The sequence below is a fragment of the Macrobrachium nipponense genome, chromosome 16, assembly GCF_015104395.2.
Source record: "Macrobrachium nipponense isolate FS-2020 chromosome 16, ASM1510439v2, whole genome shotgun sequence".
Taxonomy (NCBI): Eukaryota; Metazoa; Arthropoda; class Malacostraca; order Decapoda; family Palaemonidae; genus Macrobrachium; species Macrobrachium nipponense.
The window spans coordinates 33,015,878-33,037,793 of NC_087209.1; the positions used below are offsets into that span (position 1 = coordinate 33,015,878).

At 34.7% G+C, this 21,916-nt stretch overlaps 1 protein-coding gene across 10 annotated transcripts in view; it reads left to right on the plus strand.

The window, feature by feature from the left end:
* LOC135195644 (uncharacterized) overlaps positions 1–21,916 on the plus strand; it is a 144,542-nt gene that overhangs the window by 119,042 nt on the left and 3,584 nt on the right. For all 10 annotated transcript variants that reach the window (XM_064222012.1, XM_064222014.1, XM_064222015.1 and 7 more), the window contains one exon: positions 14,624–14,881. In XM_064222012.1, the coding sequence (XP_064078082.1) occupies positions 14,624–14,881 (258 nt within the window). The remainder of the gene's footprint in view (positions 1–14,623; positions 14,882–21,916) is intronic.

A 21,916-nucleotide genomic window follows, 5' to 3' on the forward strand; every position in this document is an offset into this window, starting at 1 on the left:
TTGCAGCATTTTTACATAATTTTTTTTTCCTCTTGATATCCGTCATAAAAAAAGCTATGTTGCCGCTTTGCATTCCCTTTAAAAACGACATTAATTTTTTTTCAGTTAGTTTTTCTTTAGATTGCAATTTCACCTTTGGCTAAATTTCTTTACAATTTTTTTTTTACAAGACTTTTTTTTTTTTTTTTTTTTTTTTTTTTTTTTTTTTTTTTTTTTTAATAAAAAATAAAATCAGCATTACAAAAACCACTTTTTTAAGCATCCTAGTGAACTCTCAAGTAATTACGGAGTAGTTCCCCTTTTTCAGTTAGGCACGGTATTTCCTTGTTAACAGATTCACTAGAGCACATGGCGAACTATAGTGAAAACTAAAATCCGGTTTCCAAAATGATATACGAGAAAAAAAAAGTATAAGAAGGCGTGATCCGACCTGAAGCTTTCTCGGGCCATGTGGTAAAATCTACAGTCAAATAGAGCGTTATTTAACCAACGAAAATTAAATTAAATACGTTATATTTTATTAGAAATAATTTTTTTTAAATGTTAACATGAACATTTATTTTTTACATTTTCGTTCTAATAAATATATCATAAATATCCTATTCCTGTATCTTTAACTCAACGCGAAAACATCTTTTCCAGACCTTTTTAGGCTTTCCTAACGCCCCCCCCCACCCCCCCCCCACCCCCCACCCCCCCACCCCAGGCAGAAAAAAGGGAAGTAGTTTATAGGCTTACTCCCCGGGCAAGCGAAAATTCTAAAAACTCCAATGATTGCATTGGTTGGTTACTGTGAGTCAGAAGGCCCTCATCATACCTCTGATTCCTTATTCCTTCTTACACTGTACCACATGTAAGTGGCGCCTTTAAACAAGAGCCCGTGCTGGCATAAGGCTAGCACGGTCTAACTCGGCCAACAAAAAATAAATGAAAAGTAGATAGAAAAGATGAAAATATACAGGAAAAGAAAGAACAGAAATAGAATTCGGTGTTCTTTTTTTAAAATGTAGTCCTATGGGTCGATCGGCCTAATACCCGCATCTAGACCAAGCCCAAGGATAATAAGAACAATTAGGGAAGAAGAGTGAAGCTAAACTCTGAAAGGAGCAACTGCATGCCCATTGAAGATTTTGGGAAAATAGTGGCGGAGAGAGAATTCCAGGGCTTGGTGTTATCGGGAAAAATGTCACTTAACCGCGTAGTTCGATGATGACTGCTCTGACCGAGCTCCAAGGTTATGGAAATGAAAGGCACATTGATGTTGATTTGAAATGACAGATTTACCGGTGAGAGAATAATAATGATTAAGAACAGATATGGAAATAATAACTGGAAATGAAAATGCGCGAATAATACTTAGAAATGAAAGATGTACGAATCATGACGGGAAATTTCAGATTCAGGCGTATTAATGGAAAGAACAGGCTGACGAATGGTGATGTGAAATGGCGGATAAATCGATAGTAGTAGTACCTTGTTGGCAATGATGTCAAACATGCTACAGCAGCCACAAACAGGTTTGTCCTAACTCTGATGAATTTCCCTCGCAGGGCATTCGTTTCCTAGCAATGATACAATGACTGTATCATGACCAGTAATAATAAATCATCATAGAAAAGGAATCTAAGAAAGTTGGTCGTTTATTGATTTTTAGATTTATGTATTTTCATCACTTTTGTATTATTGTTTTCATACCTGAAAAGCATTTTACACTGAGTATGTGTGAGGCTTTCGTAGTAACCAAGGAAAAGGTTGAAATGTTCACCAATTTCATACTTTTTTTCTCAAGGTGTAGAGGCCGACATCACCAATACAAAAAATAAGGGAATAACAACTCATGAAGTATAAGGAATTCCACATTTTACTCGACACTTTTTTTAATGATATATCTGTAATTTCACCTGGTGGATGCTGGGATGAATTGGTTTAGTGTTTGTTGAATCTCATTCGTTTATTAGAATAAGTTGAAACACTGCAGATTGTTTCTACTAAGTTTGATTTTGTATTTAGACGATGTTTCTCAAATTGCAAAAACTGTTCGGATCTTTCTTAGATAGTGACCCCCAGTATAGTTTGCGAGTCGTTTTCTAGGACTCGTATTTCTTTGGGGTCATTGTTTGTATGATGTTTTTACGTTGTATGGGACCAGTGGTTATTCAGCAACGGGACCAACAGCTTTACGTGACTTCCGAACCACGTCGAGAGTGAACTTTTATCACCAGATATACAATCTCTCACTCCTCAATGGAATTCCCAAGAATCGAACTCACGGCCACCGAGTTGGCACGCCAGCACCACACCGACCACGCCATTGAGGCGCTTTTCGGGTCATTGTCTTTATGATATGTACAGTCTTTTGTTTATGTTTTGACGGTCATCCCCAACGGGCTCGTACTAAACACGTCGCAATGGTGGAAAGATACCGGGTTAAAACCCTTCTGGGGGCGGGGGTGTTGGTCACTGTCTAGAAAAGAGATCGTTTAGCATTGCCTGTCTTGCATCCCTTTGATTGATTGCGATGAAATATCACCGTTCAGCACAAAATGAATACCGTTAACGAATGAAAAGAAGGTTCTCGAGCGCTCAGCAATTTCGTGGAAGAAATCGATTATCGGCCTCGTTAAATTAATTCATTATGCAAAACTAATTTTGCGTGCCCATGTCCCCATATTTATTGAACATTTAACTCTTTCTTTCTAAGGAAATATTTAAATGCTTCCCGCGTATGTTGGTCCCACCTGTGCATTTCGTTTTTTCTCATTTCTCTTTAAGTCTGCAGCATGTGGACAGGGAGGTCATTGCCCCACATTCGTATATACGAATTATCAATTTCATATTTCTAGCGTAGCTCCCAGCTCTATCCGTTCAGTTAATTATTGGGCTTTTAATGATTGAACGCCGACGGCAGTAAACCGATATAACCAGTAGCGGATTTCAGTTGTGTTAGTTTTTTTTCAGCTATATTATAGGCAAGGTGGATGAAAGAAGAGTGAGGGGACAGTTAGCTGCATGGCTAACCAATGGCAGGGAATAGTTTAGAAAGTTAAGTATTTTAGTAAGATTAATGTAAAGTGTCGTTTATCCACAAATTTATTTGGGAAAGTGTACAATTTTCTGACTATGCCCTTAATATTAACATTATTACAATAATGATTTTACAGTATATTAACATGATGAATTGTACGGATTACATATTTTAAATTTTACTTCTTAATAGTATAATTCTATGTTCGCTAAACCACGTTTAACCCACCTCCCCTTTTTTTTTGCCAGCCATGGAACCTACATGATTGTATGAACTCTCAAGGTATAGTTATTATAGCTTATAGTTATACCAACTGGGCCCTCGAGTCGTAATCATATATTACCTGGACCATAACGAGCACGTGCATGTCAAGTTATTGTCATGCGAAAGACACGCGCGTACACTCACACACAATCGTACCTTCTTATATTGATTATGTGAGCAATAACCAGCTCTAAAGAAGGCCTTCATTTCAACTCGAACGTCAATCCAGCTGATGGCGCCTTTCATCTTGGACGGCAACGAATGGCATGAGTTATGAGGCCGATTCTTTTTCTCGCGGTGAATATTTTGAACAGCCGGTAAGAGACGGCACCTCTTTAGAGGTCGGTCCTCTTGGACTGTCCGTGGTAACGATTAGCAAATTGTTGATTGTCAGTTTTTGTGTGCTTGTTTTCCGGTGATTAAGCACACGATAAGAGACGGATCTATATTGAAAGAATGCAAGAGCGTTTATAATCGACTCTGTTCTACACATACACACACACACACACACACACACACTATATATATATATATATATATATATATATATAATATATATATATATATATATAATATATATATATATATATATATACATGCACATACTATATTATACATACGATTATATATATAAAATTATATAAATATATACGTATCGTATTATATCGAATACGCTAAGTTTCATGTAAAAGAAGACTACGGAGATGGCTTTTGTCTGTCCGTCCGCCCTCAGATCTTAAAAACTACTAAGGCTAAAGGGCAGGAAATTGGTATGTTGATTATCCACCCTTCAATCATCAATCATACGACATTGCAGCCCCCTAGCATCAGTAGTCCTTTATTAGAAGGTTAAATTTATCCATGCTCGTGTGTCTGGCACGGCTATAGTCGCCAACAACACAGGCCACCACCAGGCCGTGGCTGAAAGTTTCATACCGCATTATTCGCTGTACAGAATACTCACTTGCATTATTTGCTTATTCCCTACTGTCTTACAGACCGGAGGAGGCTCAGCTGTACAAAATTGGTCTTTGAAACCGCAAGGAAGTTCCTGAAGGAGTTCTCTGGGGTTATGAAAAGCATGAAAGTGAAACGGTTCTTTTAGCATATAGGAAGGTAGAGAATTCCACATCCTAACATATTGTACATGCGGCCGAAAGACGTTCATGACCGAAGTATTACAATGCTCATAATATCTAGTATATGTAAAACAAGCTCGCGTATTGACAGGTGGTAATAATTCCTCTATTAATTTGGGCATACATGCTATCGCTGAGGAATTTAACGCAGTACATCAACGTACGGGTATGAAAAAATTCTCGTTAAGAGAAATTGTGGCGATTAAGTCCCTGATAGAGAAATTGGAAGGATTTTCTGTATTCGTCCGACGAAGTGGAAACAGTAAGGTTTCGTGGTAGCTTATTATTGAAAGTCAGAGACTATATCGTAAAAATATAATTAAAAAGTTGTAAAAAAGCACTTACTCCCTGCTCGTACCCACACACACGTACAAACACGCACGCACGCACATACACACATACATACACACACACACACACACACATATATATATATATATATATATATATATATGAATATAGATATATGAATATGTATCTTTTTATCATAATATGCCCAAAAAGACGCCAGGCCCTAAGGAACCACGTACATATCTAGAAAACAGAAGGCGAAGTTATATATTTATATATGCAGCTACCAGGGCTATTATATATATAATATATATTAAATAATATTATATATATATATATATATATATATATATATATATGAATTTATGTTTGCATGTATTTATTTATACATAATGCAAATCACTGTTATTGAATTATCGGGCGTAATTCAGTGACACTTCAAGTTTATGAGTAGGATCTCATTCTAAATGTGTCACGCAGTCCTGTTTTTGTACTCTTTGCCGCTGGTTCCCGGAGGTTCCATGCAGGCTGTTTACTTCGACTGTAGTTTGATTCCCCCTGAAGTAAAGATCAGATAACCTAAGTTATCTGTATACTTTGAATATATTTCCAGATTTAGTGCAAAATTCTGGCCGTGTCTTGGTCAGATGGCGAAAAAAAAGTTGGAAACTAAGGAAAAACAGATTGTTGAATTTTTTGTCTGACGACCTGCGGTCTACGAAACGATGCAAAGCTAATTTGTCAATTCTTAAATTCTCCAGACAAACGGCATCAAGCCGTTCATGGTCATGAATTTCTACAGGTTCTCCTTTTTTATGAGCTGTTCCTTAATTCTTTACCAGAATCAATCATTGCTTGATATAAGGCTGAAAGCAATACTCACTGACCATTAACACGCTACATTTTGATATTCAGAATATCTCCGCTGTTCTTGAACGAACTGTCATTACGGGCTGCTGAAAAGCAAGAGCCGGTGCTAGCATAAAGCTGGCTCAGTCTTTCTGCTGCTAAATTAACTGTCTGCCATTTTTCCCCCGATCAGAATAGATTCCCTGTGATGTTTTGATTATTATCTGCAACGTTGTCTTTCATGTGTCGTTAAGATTTTCCACCCACAATATAATTATTCACTGAACTGGAAACCGCCTGAGATAAAATACTCAAATAGATTCTTCAAGGAGGCTTAGATGCAATATAGATATCAAGACTTTTAACAGAACTGTAGACAAACTATAGCTTAAATGGCCTTTAAGGTCACGCAGCTAGCTTTTACATTGGTAAGCGAGACTCTTGTGTCTCGAAAAATACGTAAGAAAATGTAGTCAAAAGTTACTAACTAACTCTCATTGTTTAGCGAGACTTTTGTGTCTCGAAAAATATGTAAGAGAATGTAGTCAAAAGTTAACTCTCATTGTTAAGCAAGACTCTTGTGTCTCGAAAAATACGCAAGAAAATGTAGTCAAAACTTACTAACTCTCATTGTTAAGCGAGACTTTTGAGTCTCGAAAAATACGTAAGAAAATGTAGTCAAAAGTTACTAACTAACTCTCATTGTTATGCGTTGTTAAGCGAGACTCTGGTGTCTCGAAAAATACGTAAGAAAATGTAGTCAAAAGTTACTAACTAACTCTCATTGTTAAGCGAGACTCTTGTTGTCTCGAGAAATACGTAAGAAAATGTAGTCTAAAGTTACTAACTAACTCTCTTTGTTAAGCGAGGCTTTTGTGTCTCGAAAAATACGTAAGAAAATGTAGTCAAAATTTACTAACTAACTCTCATTGTTAAGCGAGACTCTTGTGTCTCGAAAAATACGTAAGAAAATGTAGTCAAAATTTACTAACTAACTCTCATTGTTAAGCGAGACTCTTGTGTCTCGAAAAATACGTAAGAAAGTGTAGTCAAAAGTTACTAACTAACTCTCAGCTAACTAATCAATGCCTCTAACACCGTGAGACTGAAAGGACCCCTTCCGATTCCTCCAGACCACATTATTTCTTGCTCAGGCAGATCATCCCAGGTGGTCTTCAGAGCTTTCATAGCACTTATCCACGTAGGCCTTAGCTTTCCCCCTCTTATTATAGTCCTTTCAGCTTTGGCAAGCCTCCCCTGGGCTCTTGAACCTAATATTCCGAAAATTCATTTCTTTCATCACTGGTTTTTATTTGCCTGACAGTCTTTACCCGACTGTGTTTGATATCTTATTCATTCTAATATTTAGTATCCTCGTGATGGACGGGACGTTTCTACTGAATGCGATTTGCTTTATGCCAGCAGCTCTAAGCTCATTGATTTATGCTTTCGGTTCTCTCACGGTTTTTTTAAATAATCTTTTATTAGGTTTCTTTTGATTTATTCCCAGGCCAGCACAGTAGGCAAAATGAGTTTATCAAGTGAGTGTAAGAAAGGTATCATATATAACAGTGCAGGAAGTGAATCTCCTTAAGCCTTAGTGACTGGGAAGATTTGACAGCACATTTTGTGATGATATATATATATATATATAATATTATATATATATATATATATATATATATATATATATATATATATTATATATATATATATATATATATAATATATACATGCACACATACCGTGACCAAATAGGCAGACTGACTTTTAGAATAAACTATGCAGTAATTACATGGTAGCACTGGTTTCCTAGGTGCGTGACAACAACAAGAAAACATATATCATGTACAGTAGGTTGTCATGTATTCTAAGTACGTGCGTTTGATCTGTCTGAATCAGTGAGGTATACCAAGTGTTCATTAGTGAAAAAAAAAGATAATAATCGCCTCGCCGTATAGCTTTCTTCATGTTCCTAGAAAGTTAGTTAGGATTTTGTTTACACATGATTCTTGGAGCTTCGTGCGTTGATAGCAATTAATAGCTTATCATTATTGCAACTCATTTTCTTTAACTTTGTAATTCTGGACTTAGTAGCATTCTTGCTCCGTCGCCAAAGCGAGTAATTTTGTTGCTCCGTTGGCAAAGTGAGGTTATCTTTTAAAAATATTTATTCACTGATTTGATATATATATATATATATATATATATATATATATATATATAAAGGTATAAGCCTTCGTGGTTTATACCTTTGTTTATGGATTTATCACGTTCCAAACTTTCGTGATTCAGTTGATACATATATATGATTATATATATATATTATAGATATATATAATATATATATATATATATATATATATATATAATAGATATATATATATAATATCAAAGATAGATATATATATATATATATATATATATATATATATATATATATATTTATATTATAATATAATATATAATCTATATATATATATATATATAAATATATATATATATATATATATATATATATATATATATATATATATATTTATATATATACAGTTTATGTAAATTAATTCTTCTGTTAAATAGGATACTACTGTAATTACTAACTTGAAAACGAATGTTTAAAATGACAATTAGTTTTTAGTCATGGCTGAAAAAGTTATGAACGTACCTACAGAATTTCAGGAATGTAAGCCATATTTACAGGTCAGGATATTCATGTAACCTGAAAGTATAGCCTATGGTTTCTTCACTTTCAAAAGCAGTGAATAGTTAATGGAAGCCTCATGTAATCTCTCTTTGGACAATTAATTAGAGTACATGGCATTTTTATGTTAATTCATAACTTTCTCCAGCGGACGTTTAAAAACGGGGATGTACGAATGAAAATGATAAGTTATTATTATTTATTATTATTATTATTATTATTATTATTATTATTATTATTTATTATTAATTATTATTATTATTATTATTATTATTATTATTATTATTATTATTCATTATTATTATTATTTGATGAAGACTTCATTAATACAGGTTTTATTGAAAATAATGGCTATTTCAGCCGCGGTTATTTTGCATAGAAGTTTTTCTATTCTTCTTATTACTGACTTTTCTTCTGTACTCAAGTTGGCTATTAAAACGTCAAATGGGGGATTCGTGTAAAAAACGCGATATTGGACCAATACCACTATTTTTACATGAATCCCCCATTTGGCGTTTTAATAGCCAACTTGAGTTCAGAGGAAAAGTCAGTAATAAGAAGAATAGAGAAACTTCTATACAAAATAAGCGCGGCTGAAATAGCCATTATTTTCAATAAAACCTGTACTACTATTATTGTTATTATTAATTAATCCAACATTTGTGAGATTCATCAAATCTCTGAGTATTGCTTCTGCAGACGGTAAAGTAACTGCGGTACCATTGAGGAAGCGAATCGTCATGAAATGTGCAGGAGGAGCGTAGAGAGAGAGAGGAGAGAGAGAGAGAGAGGAGGAGAGACTGAGGGAGACGAGAGAGAGAAGAGAGAAGAGAGAGAGGGGGGTGGGGTGGGGGGGGGGGTACACGGAGAAGACATCATCTTGCAAAAAAAAAGAAAAGAAAAACCGAGATGATGCTATGTTGCAACACGACACAACAATCTCACGCCATCTGGGTGAATGAAATCTTGAGCCTACTGCACCCACGATTTCGCTCTCTTGAACCAATAAGAATTCCAAACTTACAAATTTCAGTTAAGCCGGGAGATCTTGCGCCATGTTGATATATTTTTAACAGGATTCTGGTGAAAATAGTAACATAAGAAATAGTTACTTTGTGTGGCTGTGGTCTTGTCTGGTATGTCCTTTCTTGACAGCCTTGGCCCAGATGACGGTCCTTAGTGTGCGGTCACGCAATTAGTGGGTTTGCGTATAAAAGTGACCACCCTGTGGTAGCGTTGTAAGAATAATACTACCGTAGACCCTGCGTGTCGTAAAAGGCGAATAAAAGGACAGCTTCTGCCTTGCAGTTTTACTTTTTTAGTAAAAGGCTATGCCCACTGCCAATAACTGTGGAAACTACTGCCTTGTAAGTGGACTTTTTTAGTCAAAGGCTAGGCCCACTGCCAATAACTGTGGAAACTACTACCTTGTAAGTGGACTTTTTTAGTCAAAGGCTAGGCCCACTGCCAATAACTGTGGAAACTACTACCTTGTAAGTGGACTTTTTTAGTCAAAGGCTAGGCCCACTGCCAATAACTGTGGAAACTACTACCTTGTAAGTGGACTTTTTTAGTCAAAGGCTAGGCCCACTGCCAATAACTGTGGAAACTGCTGTCTTGCAGTATTAATTTAGTTAGAGGTTAGGCCCACTGCCAATAACTGTGCAAACTGCTGCCTTGCAGTATTAATTTTTAGTTAAAGGTTAGGCCCACTGCCAATAACTGTGCAAACTGCTGCCTTGCAGTATTAATTTTTAGTTAAAGGTTAGGCCCACTGCCAATAACTGTGCAAACTGCTGCCTTGTAGTATTAATTTTTAGTTAAAGGTTAGGCCCACTGCCAATAACTGTGGAAACTGCTGTCTTGCAGTATTAATTTTTAGTTATCGGTTAGGCCCACTGCCAATAACTGTTGTTGATGACAGCAAGGGCATGCAGTCGTAAAAACCCCTTTGCCAAATAATAAACCATGCCTGATGTTGTAAGGAAAGGCTCATCAGGCAACCAACCCCTTAGCGTACCGATAATGGTGGGAAAGGGGTATAAAAGTGACTGTCTCCTCTATTTGTGGTAGTGGTGTGCCTGTTTACTTCTCTCTCTCTCTCTCTCTCTCTCTCTCTCTCTCTCTCTCTCTCTCTCTCTCTATGTATATGTAGATCCTTCTCGTGGCCAGGTCGGCAACATGACCTCTTTGTGATTATGTAACCTGGGTTAATTTCCCGGTACCGGGCATCACAATGTCTTCAAATTTCTTTGAACTTGGATCTTCAGGCTTTGTAGTGACACGCGTATATATATATATATAAAAAAAGAGCATTCAAGAAGTTAATAGGGTATTTTGGCTATTACAATTGTATGTGTATCTGGTAAAAAAGTGATCAGTAGATTCTACACACACACACACACACACACACACACACACACACACACACACATATATATAGTATATATATATATATATATATATATATATATATATATATATATAAAATAGGATAAATGTAGTAATGTCAACTTCCTTAGTTGTAAATTTCGTCACACGAGCTCATACAGTGCATACACACACACACACACACACACATCACACACACACACAACACACATATATATATATAATATATATATATATATATATATATATATATATATATATATATATATAATATATATATATAGACGTTGTGTTTGTTTAAATGTTTAGATCTGTTGTTGCAGATAACATAAATGCATGTTCACTTCATGAATGTTCTCACTCAATTTTATTGTTCAAGGAAAGCAAAAGTGTTAGAGTTGGAGTTACCCCAAGTGCTGCAGTATGTTCTTCTAATGGCCACTTTGTTGTTATCGTTTGCCTTTTAAGCCTTTTTAATCCTTCATGCATACTTCTGCCATCTCATGTTCTTGTTGCGTGATCAGCCAGTGACGCATGTATGAAAATCGTTTCTTTATATTAATGTTCAATTTTGCACCTACTTCGATGTCTGTTGTATAGCTTTAGCAAAATCTGTAACTGGTATCTGCGCTATCCATCTATCTGTTCACTCCAGGGGCACATTCAAGTAAATGTTGGTTTTGAGAATCCTAAACAATTTTCGAGGATTCTGAGAACTGCAGATGGCGACTCTGACCTTAGTATATAATTACGGTTAAAATTGTTTTCGTGGTATTTTTTATTCAATAAATTAAAAGCTGCTCTTTGTAAGTTGGATTAGTGACAAACCCCACAATGCAGGATGTTATGATCGCACAATTCTTAGAAAATTCGTTTAGGTCAACTGCTTATAATATTTTTAATAAATGATAAATTATGAGTCGGTTTGTTCTCTTTTTGTTTAAAATGCTTAAAAACTATCGTCTTGTGGTTTCACTGTGGTGTTATAAGTTCTGCGAGAACACTAAAAGTTATTAAAAAGATACATGAGTGATGTTTCTGTCAACTTGACAGTGATATGTTCCGAAGTTACATTGAGAGGCAGAGGTGAATTTTTCTTTGCGTTGAATCATTCATTGTGATATAAAGTCTCAAAATATTAATTCAAGACGGCGCTGAAGAAAGTCGGCTCTCAGCACTGCTCAAGACAACTATTGCTTTATTACGACATTCGAGTTTCTCATTAACAAATCTCTACTAAAAAGAGTTACTTCGACTAAATGTCAATGGCAAGAAATGTGGCATTTCCACTTGAGGTGTACGTTGACTTGTTGTTTCGATCTGCAGAATCATCCTTGCAATTAAAAAAATATATATATTTGCAGCTTTTCAATTATCTTTCGTAGGAGGACAGTGAGTCATTATTGCATAGTAAAGTAAGCAGACTCTATTTCATCAATTACGGCTGTTGAAATGTATGAAATATTTGCTTAGCATTGATTAATGATCTGTGAAATTATCTTACAAGTAATTTTAAATAATTTTTGGTAGGAAAGTCTGCTTTGGTATGAATTGTTTGCTAGGTGAACAGACTTAAGTTTGGAGTGTTTGCTGAAATATTGACTGATAATGCACAAGTGCATTAGCTAGTACGGTACGCCGTAATTGCCAGCGATTGTTCGTTTTATTTTTGCCAAGTAGATGCAGTCTCTTTGACTTTATTTCGCTTTTCCAAAGTAGTTCGGTTGAATGTATCAAATCTTACGCAAATCTTTCGAAATAAGTAAAAAAGCTATTTCGTGGTACATTTCACTTATGAGTATTTATATTTCAAGATTTATGAATATCATGTACAGCAATTTTATCATTATTATATAATAAAGCCAGTTCATTGTAACAGATTAAAAAAAAAATCTTTATTACGTAACATAGTTACGGAATATATTCATTGCCTACGCACTGAGACTAATGTATTAGTACCTATTAGTGGATAAACCCATGATTTTAAGGTACGCTATGCGGGAGCAAAGTCTACAGTTTTAAATCAGCATGTTTGCTGTTCTGTCAAAGAACTCGATTTAAACCTAACCAGAAGCGAGATGAATTTATTTTTACATGTTTATTTATTTTCACATACTTTTGTCCTCCTTTATTGATTTTTTTGCTCTTATCATACATATGCCCTTTCTTTCATATGAGAGCTTGTATATATATTTTTTGTAATAATAGCCATTGTTAAGATAATAATATTCGTATAATTTTAAGTGTCAATAATAATAATAATAATAATAATAATAATAATAATAATAATAATAATAATAATAATAATAATAATGACTAAAGAGGAACCCAGAATAAGGTTCTAAAGCCTCTTATACATTTTTATAAAGTCTCACATTCTAACCATTGATGTATTATTGTGGGCCCCATAGAAAATAATAATAATAATAATAATAATAATAATAATAATAATAATAATAATAATAATAATAATAATAATAATAATAATAATAATAATAATAATAATAATCAAACAAAAGTATACGCTTAATATCTATATTCAGAGGTTTCACAGTCCAAAGATAAAAGTATTTTGACTACGGCCCCTGTATCCTGCTTAAACTAGTTCTCCAATTGGTCAGTTCTCATCAGAAAAGATAAGAAACGTCAGCTGAGGCGTTGTTATCTTGGACTTAGGTCCGTCATGACAGAGCTCATAAAGGCAAAAAGTACTTGATGTGAGCGTCGTGTTAATCAGTCATAAGAGCGCTCACGATAAAGACTTGAAAATAACATACAGAGTTGTACGGGTAAATGTAAAAGATTAGCAGCGAGCAGGACTAATTTGCCTGACAAACAATGAATAATGCAGTTGATAGAGACTCGTATTTACAAGTCACAGGACTCGAGTAGTATATCCATCAACACGGAGACACACATAAATATAGATAGATAGTAGTTAGATAGATAAATAGACAAATGGATATTTACATAAATAAATAGATTTGTAGATAGATAGTTAGTTAAGTAAATAGACTGATAGATAGATAGTTAGATAAATAAATAGGTTGATAGATAGATAGTTAGATAAATATATTGGTAGATAGATAGATAGATAGATGGATTGATTAATAATAGATAGATTAAAGATTGATAAATAGATAGATAGATATATAGTTAGACAAATAGACAAATTGATAGATAGATAGATAGATAGAGTTTTGTATCATCAAAACAGAAGTGTCAACTACATACATAAGTGCGCTTTCCCAGAATGATTAACTTTTAAGAAAAATAAGAAAAAAAGATAGCGATTTATGTAAGCATAACTTAAATAAACTAAGTTTGCTTTTAATGAAATTCGTCGCTAACGTCTACGATAGCTTGATCCACGTTGCATTCTTTTAGAAGCCCAAGTCGTTTCGTTTAATTATTCGTTAACTAAACATAAGAATACGAGAAATCAACTCGAAATATACTGTTAAAAAAACTCTCTTTTTGTATAAGATGATATGGTTGTTATAGGACTGGATGCTGGTATCTCTTATCAAGATTTTTTTCTTTTTTTTTTTGATCTAAGATGCTAGATTTATTTCTTTCTCATACATATCGTGCTTAATGCACGCATAACCATTTACGTCGTTTCCTTGTTTTTAAATGAAGAGAAACGAAAAATAATGATAATTACTATCAACGCGCGGTTGTAAACTTTGACGTTCAAGAAAACATCATCGCTTTCTAGTGATACCAGAAAGCCATTACATAATAGCATGTTAAAGTACACAGGTGTTCCAAATTAATGCCATGTATAATGGAAATGTTATTACGATCGGTGAAAAGCTTCAGCTTTCCATAATGGGGGATTTTCTTAGAATAATGAGCTATTAATGTGGTCGATTGACTTAAATCTGTATACGACTTATCTTTGCAATGTTGACACGAAACAAAAGCTGCCTATTAACTTCTGCCATTTCTCCGCAGGACACCGTTCCCGTCGTCAGGGATTCGAACTCCATCATGGACGGCTTCACGACCAATAACAACATGAACAACAACAGTTTGGGTTTCGAGATGGACACAATAGACAACAACAACGACACGAGCGCAGCGGCACCGGAGGATCCCATTTCCCAGAAGGTGCCGCTGGACACCTTCATAGGTCTGACCCTCGCATTCCTCTCCTGCTTCTTCATAGGAATCTCGGTCATCTACAAGAAGCTCGCCCTCAAGGACATTGAGGTTCGTCAACTTTTTATTATTATTATTATCGAAAAAAGAGACCCACAAAATTACCGAGCATAATTTGTTTACTTGTAAGTATTTACTTAGTATTAACACTCGAGTACTTTCTGGCCGTATCTGTGGCCCTTTCTTGAGAGATGTGTAGGTGAACAAGTTATACTCTGTAATTTTGTGGGTTTCCTTTTCCATCTTCAGAAGAAAACGGAAGGGAGTTTAGGTTTGGTTCATTATTATTATTATTATTATTATTATTATTATTATTATTATTATTATTATATTGGAGAAATAAATCCACAGTTATGTGTATATATATGTATTCAAAGAAAATTTGTACAGATATCTTTCTGGAATCTGTTCGACTGAAAAGGAAACCGAACAGATTCCCGTAAGCTATCTGTATAAAATCATCTTTAAGTATATATACATATACATAACTTTGGATCTGTAGGAGGGTAGTACCGTCAGTGCACCTCATGCGGTGCACACTATAGGCATTACTTAATTTTTTTTTTTTTTTTTTTTCGCAGCGTGCCTTCGGCCCCTAGCTACAACCCCTTTCGTTCCTTTTACTGTACCTCCTTTCATATTCTCTTTCTTCCATCTTACTTTCCACTCTCTCCTAAGACTTGATTCATAGTGCAACTGCGAGGTTTTCCTCCTGTTACACTATCAATCCTTTTACTGTCAATATCCATTTCAGAGCTGAATGACCTCATAGGTCCCAGTGGTTGGAATTTTGCCGAAGTTCCATATTGAATTCAATTCATGCTACTATGAGAATGTTTTGGTTATCATTATTATATTGGACACTACTGACACCCAGAATTGCATTTTTATTTTTTTATTAGTAAATCTTAAAAGTCCTCACGTCTGAAAGCGTATTATCATTCACTGTTCATAAGCTTCGTTGTTTAATCAGTAATGAGAAAAAACCTTCAACTCCAGATTATTGTAAGAGTTCTGTCCTCAACGCCGAGACAATGGTGTGTTTAGCAGCTGGCGTGATTATTTAAAACACTGTATCTTAAAAGGGGCCTCTCGGAATAATGAAATATGTTTGTATACAGGGCCTATTTTCATTATTGAATGGCTTCCTCACATATCGGCCTTAGTCATGATTTCAAATCAATGGTTCCATGTCATCATGGTATATTCATTATGTTCGATAGTACCGAGTAAAGAACTTTAGCTTACCTCAAAAAATTCTGGCACTGAATGATAAGCTTTTCTCTTGTAATTAGAAAAAGTTATAAATAGAAGAAAATTTATTAACAGTGATAATAAAAAAATGAGCCACTCGTTTGAAAAGTAGGCAATGATCAAAATACTAGCAAGATGCTCACTGCGTCTATCTTAGTTGTAATTTATGTTAACTAAAACATATGCATGCTCTCTTTTCCACGCAACCACCACATCGAAATAGCAGGCAGCACTCAAATAAGATTGAATCTAATAAAAAAAAACTTTCATTTTCCGGAGGTATAATAAACATGGATGAAAAGTAATTCTGCTGTATTGTTCACTTACATGTACTATATGCCGCTTGCGTTTTAATACATTTTTTATCTATTTGTTAATTGAATCTTATAATAAGTGAGATCTCTTCTTTCGGCATTTCCCTTTGTTTCTTTATACTTCTTCCTGACGAATATTCTTTGGAAGCTTGAATTTCAAGTCAGTGGCCCCTGTGGGCTTGTTCCTTATGAATAGGTTTCATTTTCTGAATAATAATAATAATAATAATAATAATAATAATAATAACTAATAATAATAATAATAATAATAATAATAATAATAATAATAATAATAATAATAGGTGAATTTCATTGTTATCTGATAAAGGTAAAGAAAACCAAAAAACGGGGATGTATATTTTACGAGTATTGGAATGAAATCGTCATGCGTTTTTATCTGACGATTCATAGACTAGTTGCCCCAGGTTATATGAGTTTTTATACTTCTGGGAAATCTGATGTCTACTAGAGAATGATTCCGTTATGCCAACGTTAGCTTTTTTAACGAAGTTCATAATATATTTTCATTTTTTAAAGATATTAAGAAAGCTAGTTTTTTTTTAAGTAATTAGATAGCTTGGTTGCTTAGACAAAGTTTATGCAAATCCTTCTGTTTCATGGTACTGGATATTTATACATGCTATTTACTCACAAACAGTCTGTATCTATAATATATATATATATATATATATATATATATATATATATATATATATATATATATATATATATATTTATAGTGAAAATGTAGGAAATATATTGCATGAATTCTGTGAGCATAAGCGCATTCTGGCAACAAGTAATGTGCTCACGGAATAATGACAACTTTTCTTCTTTCTGCACTGAATATTTCACAATGTAAGCCTTAGAATCACAGGATGAGTAAATCCGGTTTCTAGTTCTGGTATTTGGTCATAAATCTAACTTTTCGCAACCATCTCTCTTGTCTTAATGCGCCTGAATAAAGGTGCAGTTATCTCGAGCTTTCAGTGGTACTTGAATAATGTAATAGAATGCAGTCTTCTTGAATGTTTTTGATGTTAAAAGTAAATTTTCACTCAGTTGTCAAGTTTCAGCTAAAACGGTCTTTGTTTGTTTGTTTGTTGTTGTTGTGGTTGTTGATGATGTTGTAGTTCAAATCTTATTTGGTCCAACTAAAGAATAAATAGGCCCTAATCGTGAACATGAATTTCAACGTTCAGAATTATCAGAAATAGAAACTTACCCAGGGGCGTAACTAGGTGAGAATGGGCCCGTGGCATTTTCTTACAGTGGGCCCCCATTGCCTAAAAAAAAAAAAAAAAAAAAAAAAAAAAAAAAAAAAAAAAAAAAAAATAATATTATTAATTAATATATATTATATATATATATATATATATATATATATATATTATTACTTCTAGGGCACAATTTTTCACGGATACAACATTCATTGAATAGAATGGCTTTCTCACTGTTAACCAGCTTTTTTGATATTGCTTCATATTTTCTAATTATTTTCTTTACTTCATTGTTCAGGTTACTAATGGACACATAATGGGGTTCTTACATTTACCCCAGTATTTTTACACGCGACAGCTGTTTCGTCAACCTATACGTATTGACGTTATCAAGCGTACTGATACAAATATGAGCTGTTGTTGTTGTTTAAGATTAAGCTGGCCTTGTGCCAGCACGGGCTCTTGCTCACAGAGCACCCGTAATATAAAATATGAGCCTACATGCGTGCGTTTTGTGACGTCTTGAGTACAATTGCCAGATACCTAGTTTTAAGTATTTACAAAAGAAGAGGTCACATTTGAAGAACACCCAAAACCCAGAATCTATGGGAGATATATTGATGATATCTTTATCACAACAAAGGGTGATAATGACTTAGAAGAATTAGTAAATAAACTCCAAGCAAATTCTACATTAAATTTTACGGTAGAAAGAAGTGATGAGAAGATGCTCCCTTTCTTGGACGTACTTGTGACCCAAAAGAACAACAAATACAATACCACCGTATACACTAAAAAGACAGACGCTGGAAGATGCTTAAATGCTAGAGGAGAATGCCCTGATGCATATAAACGATCTGTGGTAAATGCATACATAAAACGCGCCATAACACACTGTTCCACGTGGAAAGCGACTAACGAAGAAATCAACAGAGTTCAACAGCTGCTCACAAATAACGGATATCCAGATGACATGATCCAGCAAGTTGTCAAAAAGAGATTAGAGGCTTTCCATAATCCGACCTCGAGGAACAACACACAAGACAAAGACAAAGAAATAGTGATATACCATCAGATACCATACAACAAACACCACGAAGATGAAAGGAAAGCCATCCTTGGTATACTGCGAAGAGGAGGAACCAACCCCCCACCCCCCTAGCGCCATATAACAAAATAACAGCAAGGATTTACTGCAAACCGAACCTTACGGCCTCATTGGTAATGAAAAATAGTACGGTCCCATCGACGGAGAAAGAGGTTAAATCTGATATAGTATACAAGTTTGTCTGTGCTGACGAGCAATGTCAGTCCCCCCAAAAATGCTATATCGGACACACAACCACCACACTCAAACGTCGCATGCAGGCCCACAGAAACCAAGGAGCCATTCACCAGCACTTTGTGGATACCCACAATAAAAAACCATCATTACAAGAACTTCTCACAAACACCAAAATAATACACAAGGAAGGCAACTACAATCGTTTATTGATATCAGAAGCAGTCAGCATCGCCATGCAACGTCCCAGCCTTAACATCCAACGTGAGGCAGACCGTTCCTTGCCCTCGTGTAGGAGGCAGCCCTTCAACCGCGTGGAACAAAACCCCCACACGCGGACAGGAGCGCACACTGACTTTCAGTGGAATTTAAAAATATATGTAGATTAATTAATAAAATATTTATGTATAATGTGTATATAATAACTTACTTTCAACTTTTTATATAATTTCTGTTGTTAACATATTTATTTATTTGTCTTATTTTATGTTTCACTATAGTCTTTTGTAAATACTTAAAACTAGGTATCTGGCAATTGTACTACCTTTCCGTCCTCATGACGTCACAAAACGCATGTAGGCTCATATTTGTATCAGTACGCTTGATAACGTCAATACGTATAGGTTGACGAAACAGCTGTCGCGTGTAAAAATACTGGAGTAAATGGAAGAACCCCATTATGTGTCCATTAGTAACCTGAACAATGAAGTAAAGAAAATAATTAGAAAATATGAAGCAATTTCAAAAAAGCTGGTTAACAGTGAGAAAGCCATTCTATTTAATGAATATATATTATCATGGGAGAGAGAGTAGAGAGATTGATTTGATATATCGTAGAACTGGTAGGCATAAGATATTAAAATATAATATGCAGGCATTGAAATATAATTACTAATAGTTAATACATACATCGCTTAGAAAAGAACATTAAATTATATATTCTCAATAATGAATCAGATGAATCCCCTTATGTAGGCCTGTACGGCCGTTACATTATTGCATAATTACGATGCTTATAAAATAAAAATAAACACAACTTGGTCCAAAACATCTATACCATCATTAAATAAACAAATATACCTTATACCTTCTAGAATTCTTTCTTCCTTGCTTTCATCTCTGTAAATTTGTCAATGACTTTACTTAAGTTCAATCTACTTGCAGTTCCTTGTTCAATTGATAGAAGAGCTAGTCCTTCTACTCTTTCCTGCGCCATTGTACTTCGCAAATAGTTTTTAACAAGCTTTAGTTTGGAGAATGAACGCTCTCCACTTGCAGCTGTGACTGGAATAGTTAAAAACAATAGCATTGCAGTGCAAACCTCAGGGAAACTGGTTGAAATAGAATGATTTTCTATGATCAACATATTAGCAAGGTCCTTAATACTAGAAACTTTGCTTATTTCTCCCTTCAGAGCAGATCTCTTGCTGAGAATTTCCTGTGTGAATGTTTCCGACACATCGTTATGGTATTTTTTCACAAAACTAGATGCTTTTTCGTACAGCTCTGAGTCAGATAAATTTTGCAGTGAGATTGGTTCCAACACTGAGAATAATGAGACAACTTCATGCAAGCTAGTAAAACGGAAGTTCAACTGAGTTGTGATGATTTCCAGAGTACGATAGTAAACAGTTACTCTATACAAACTCTCTGGACCTTCTAATCTTTGATCTTCACAAAGCTCGCCAAAATGTCCTTTAACGGTACTAAGTCTCTTTTTCTCAAATTCTGGTCTGATTGACCACTTCTGGGCTGTATCTGTTGCTTCTTTCTTTACATCCTCAAACTGATTTCTTAATCTGCACATTTCATCCATGCAAACCTTTAAGAGGTCTGCTGCCTCAGCAAGATCAACTGCTTTTGATTGCAACATTTTTTATACTAAATTTATTGACTAAGATTTTGGATTGAAACGTCAAAAGGAATACAAAATTAAAATTTTCAAGAAATCTTAGTGCAGTGGCTTCATTGCGTTCATCTGCCTTAGAGCTGCATAATATTATTTGTGCTAGAGCTTTCTGCACATCACAGAATCGAACTTTGAGAGCAAGTACCGCATCATAACGTCCAGCCCATCTAGTTAGGTTCAACTTTTTAATAGTTACCCCTTTGTGAGTGCCTGATTCAGAAATAAGCTAGATAATATGTCGCATCTCTTGATACTCAATCCAAAAAACACATAGACTCTTTGAACAATATCATAAAACTGGGCCATTTCTGTCATATCCTTGACAGCATCATTAATCACCAAATTTAAATTATGAGCAGCACAATGAACATGGACTGCACTGGGTTCATCATCAATTATTTTTTTTCTGCACACCTTTGTATATCCCCTTCATGTTACTAGCTTCATCATATCCTTGGCCACGACACCTTGAAATAGAAAGTCCTCTTTGTGTAATTATTTGCAAAATTTGTTCTGATAGTGCAGCTCCACATTGGCCCTCAACCTTATGAAACCCTAAAAAAGTCTCATTAATTTGTAGGGCCCTTGGCTTTCCATTATCATCATATTCTATGCTACAGTAACGGTATATTTCACACATCTGATCAATTTTGGAAATATCCTGTGTTTTATCTAACATTTTGCTATAATATGGAGCTGCTTTAATGGCACAAGTAAGTTCTTTTTCAGTTTCCTTTGAAAGCAACTGAATGAGTTCATTTTGTATTATTGGGGTCATATACTTTGTTTTACCTTTAGGTTTACTGATTAATTCTGAAAAAACTGGATCATATTTAGAAAGCAACTCAATGATACAAATGAAATTTCCACGTTTCCTTTCATCCTCATCATAATCTCCTTCATCTTTTGCTTGTGTTCCTGTCCGTACACTACAGGTCCGTGTGATACGGACTTGTAGTGTACGGACAGTAATACCCCCTGTGTCCTCCTAACCCGTAACCCATCGTATACCTTAACAATGTGTAATGTCTTCTCAGTTTCTGTTAATAATCATTTACCAGTATTATATTGAGGAATTTGAAATAATTTTTTTCTTTAATCATTAAA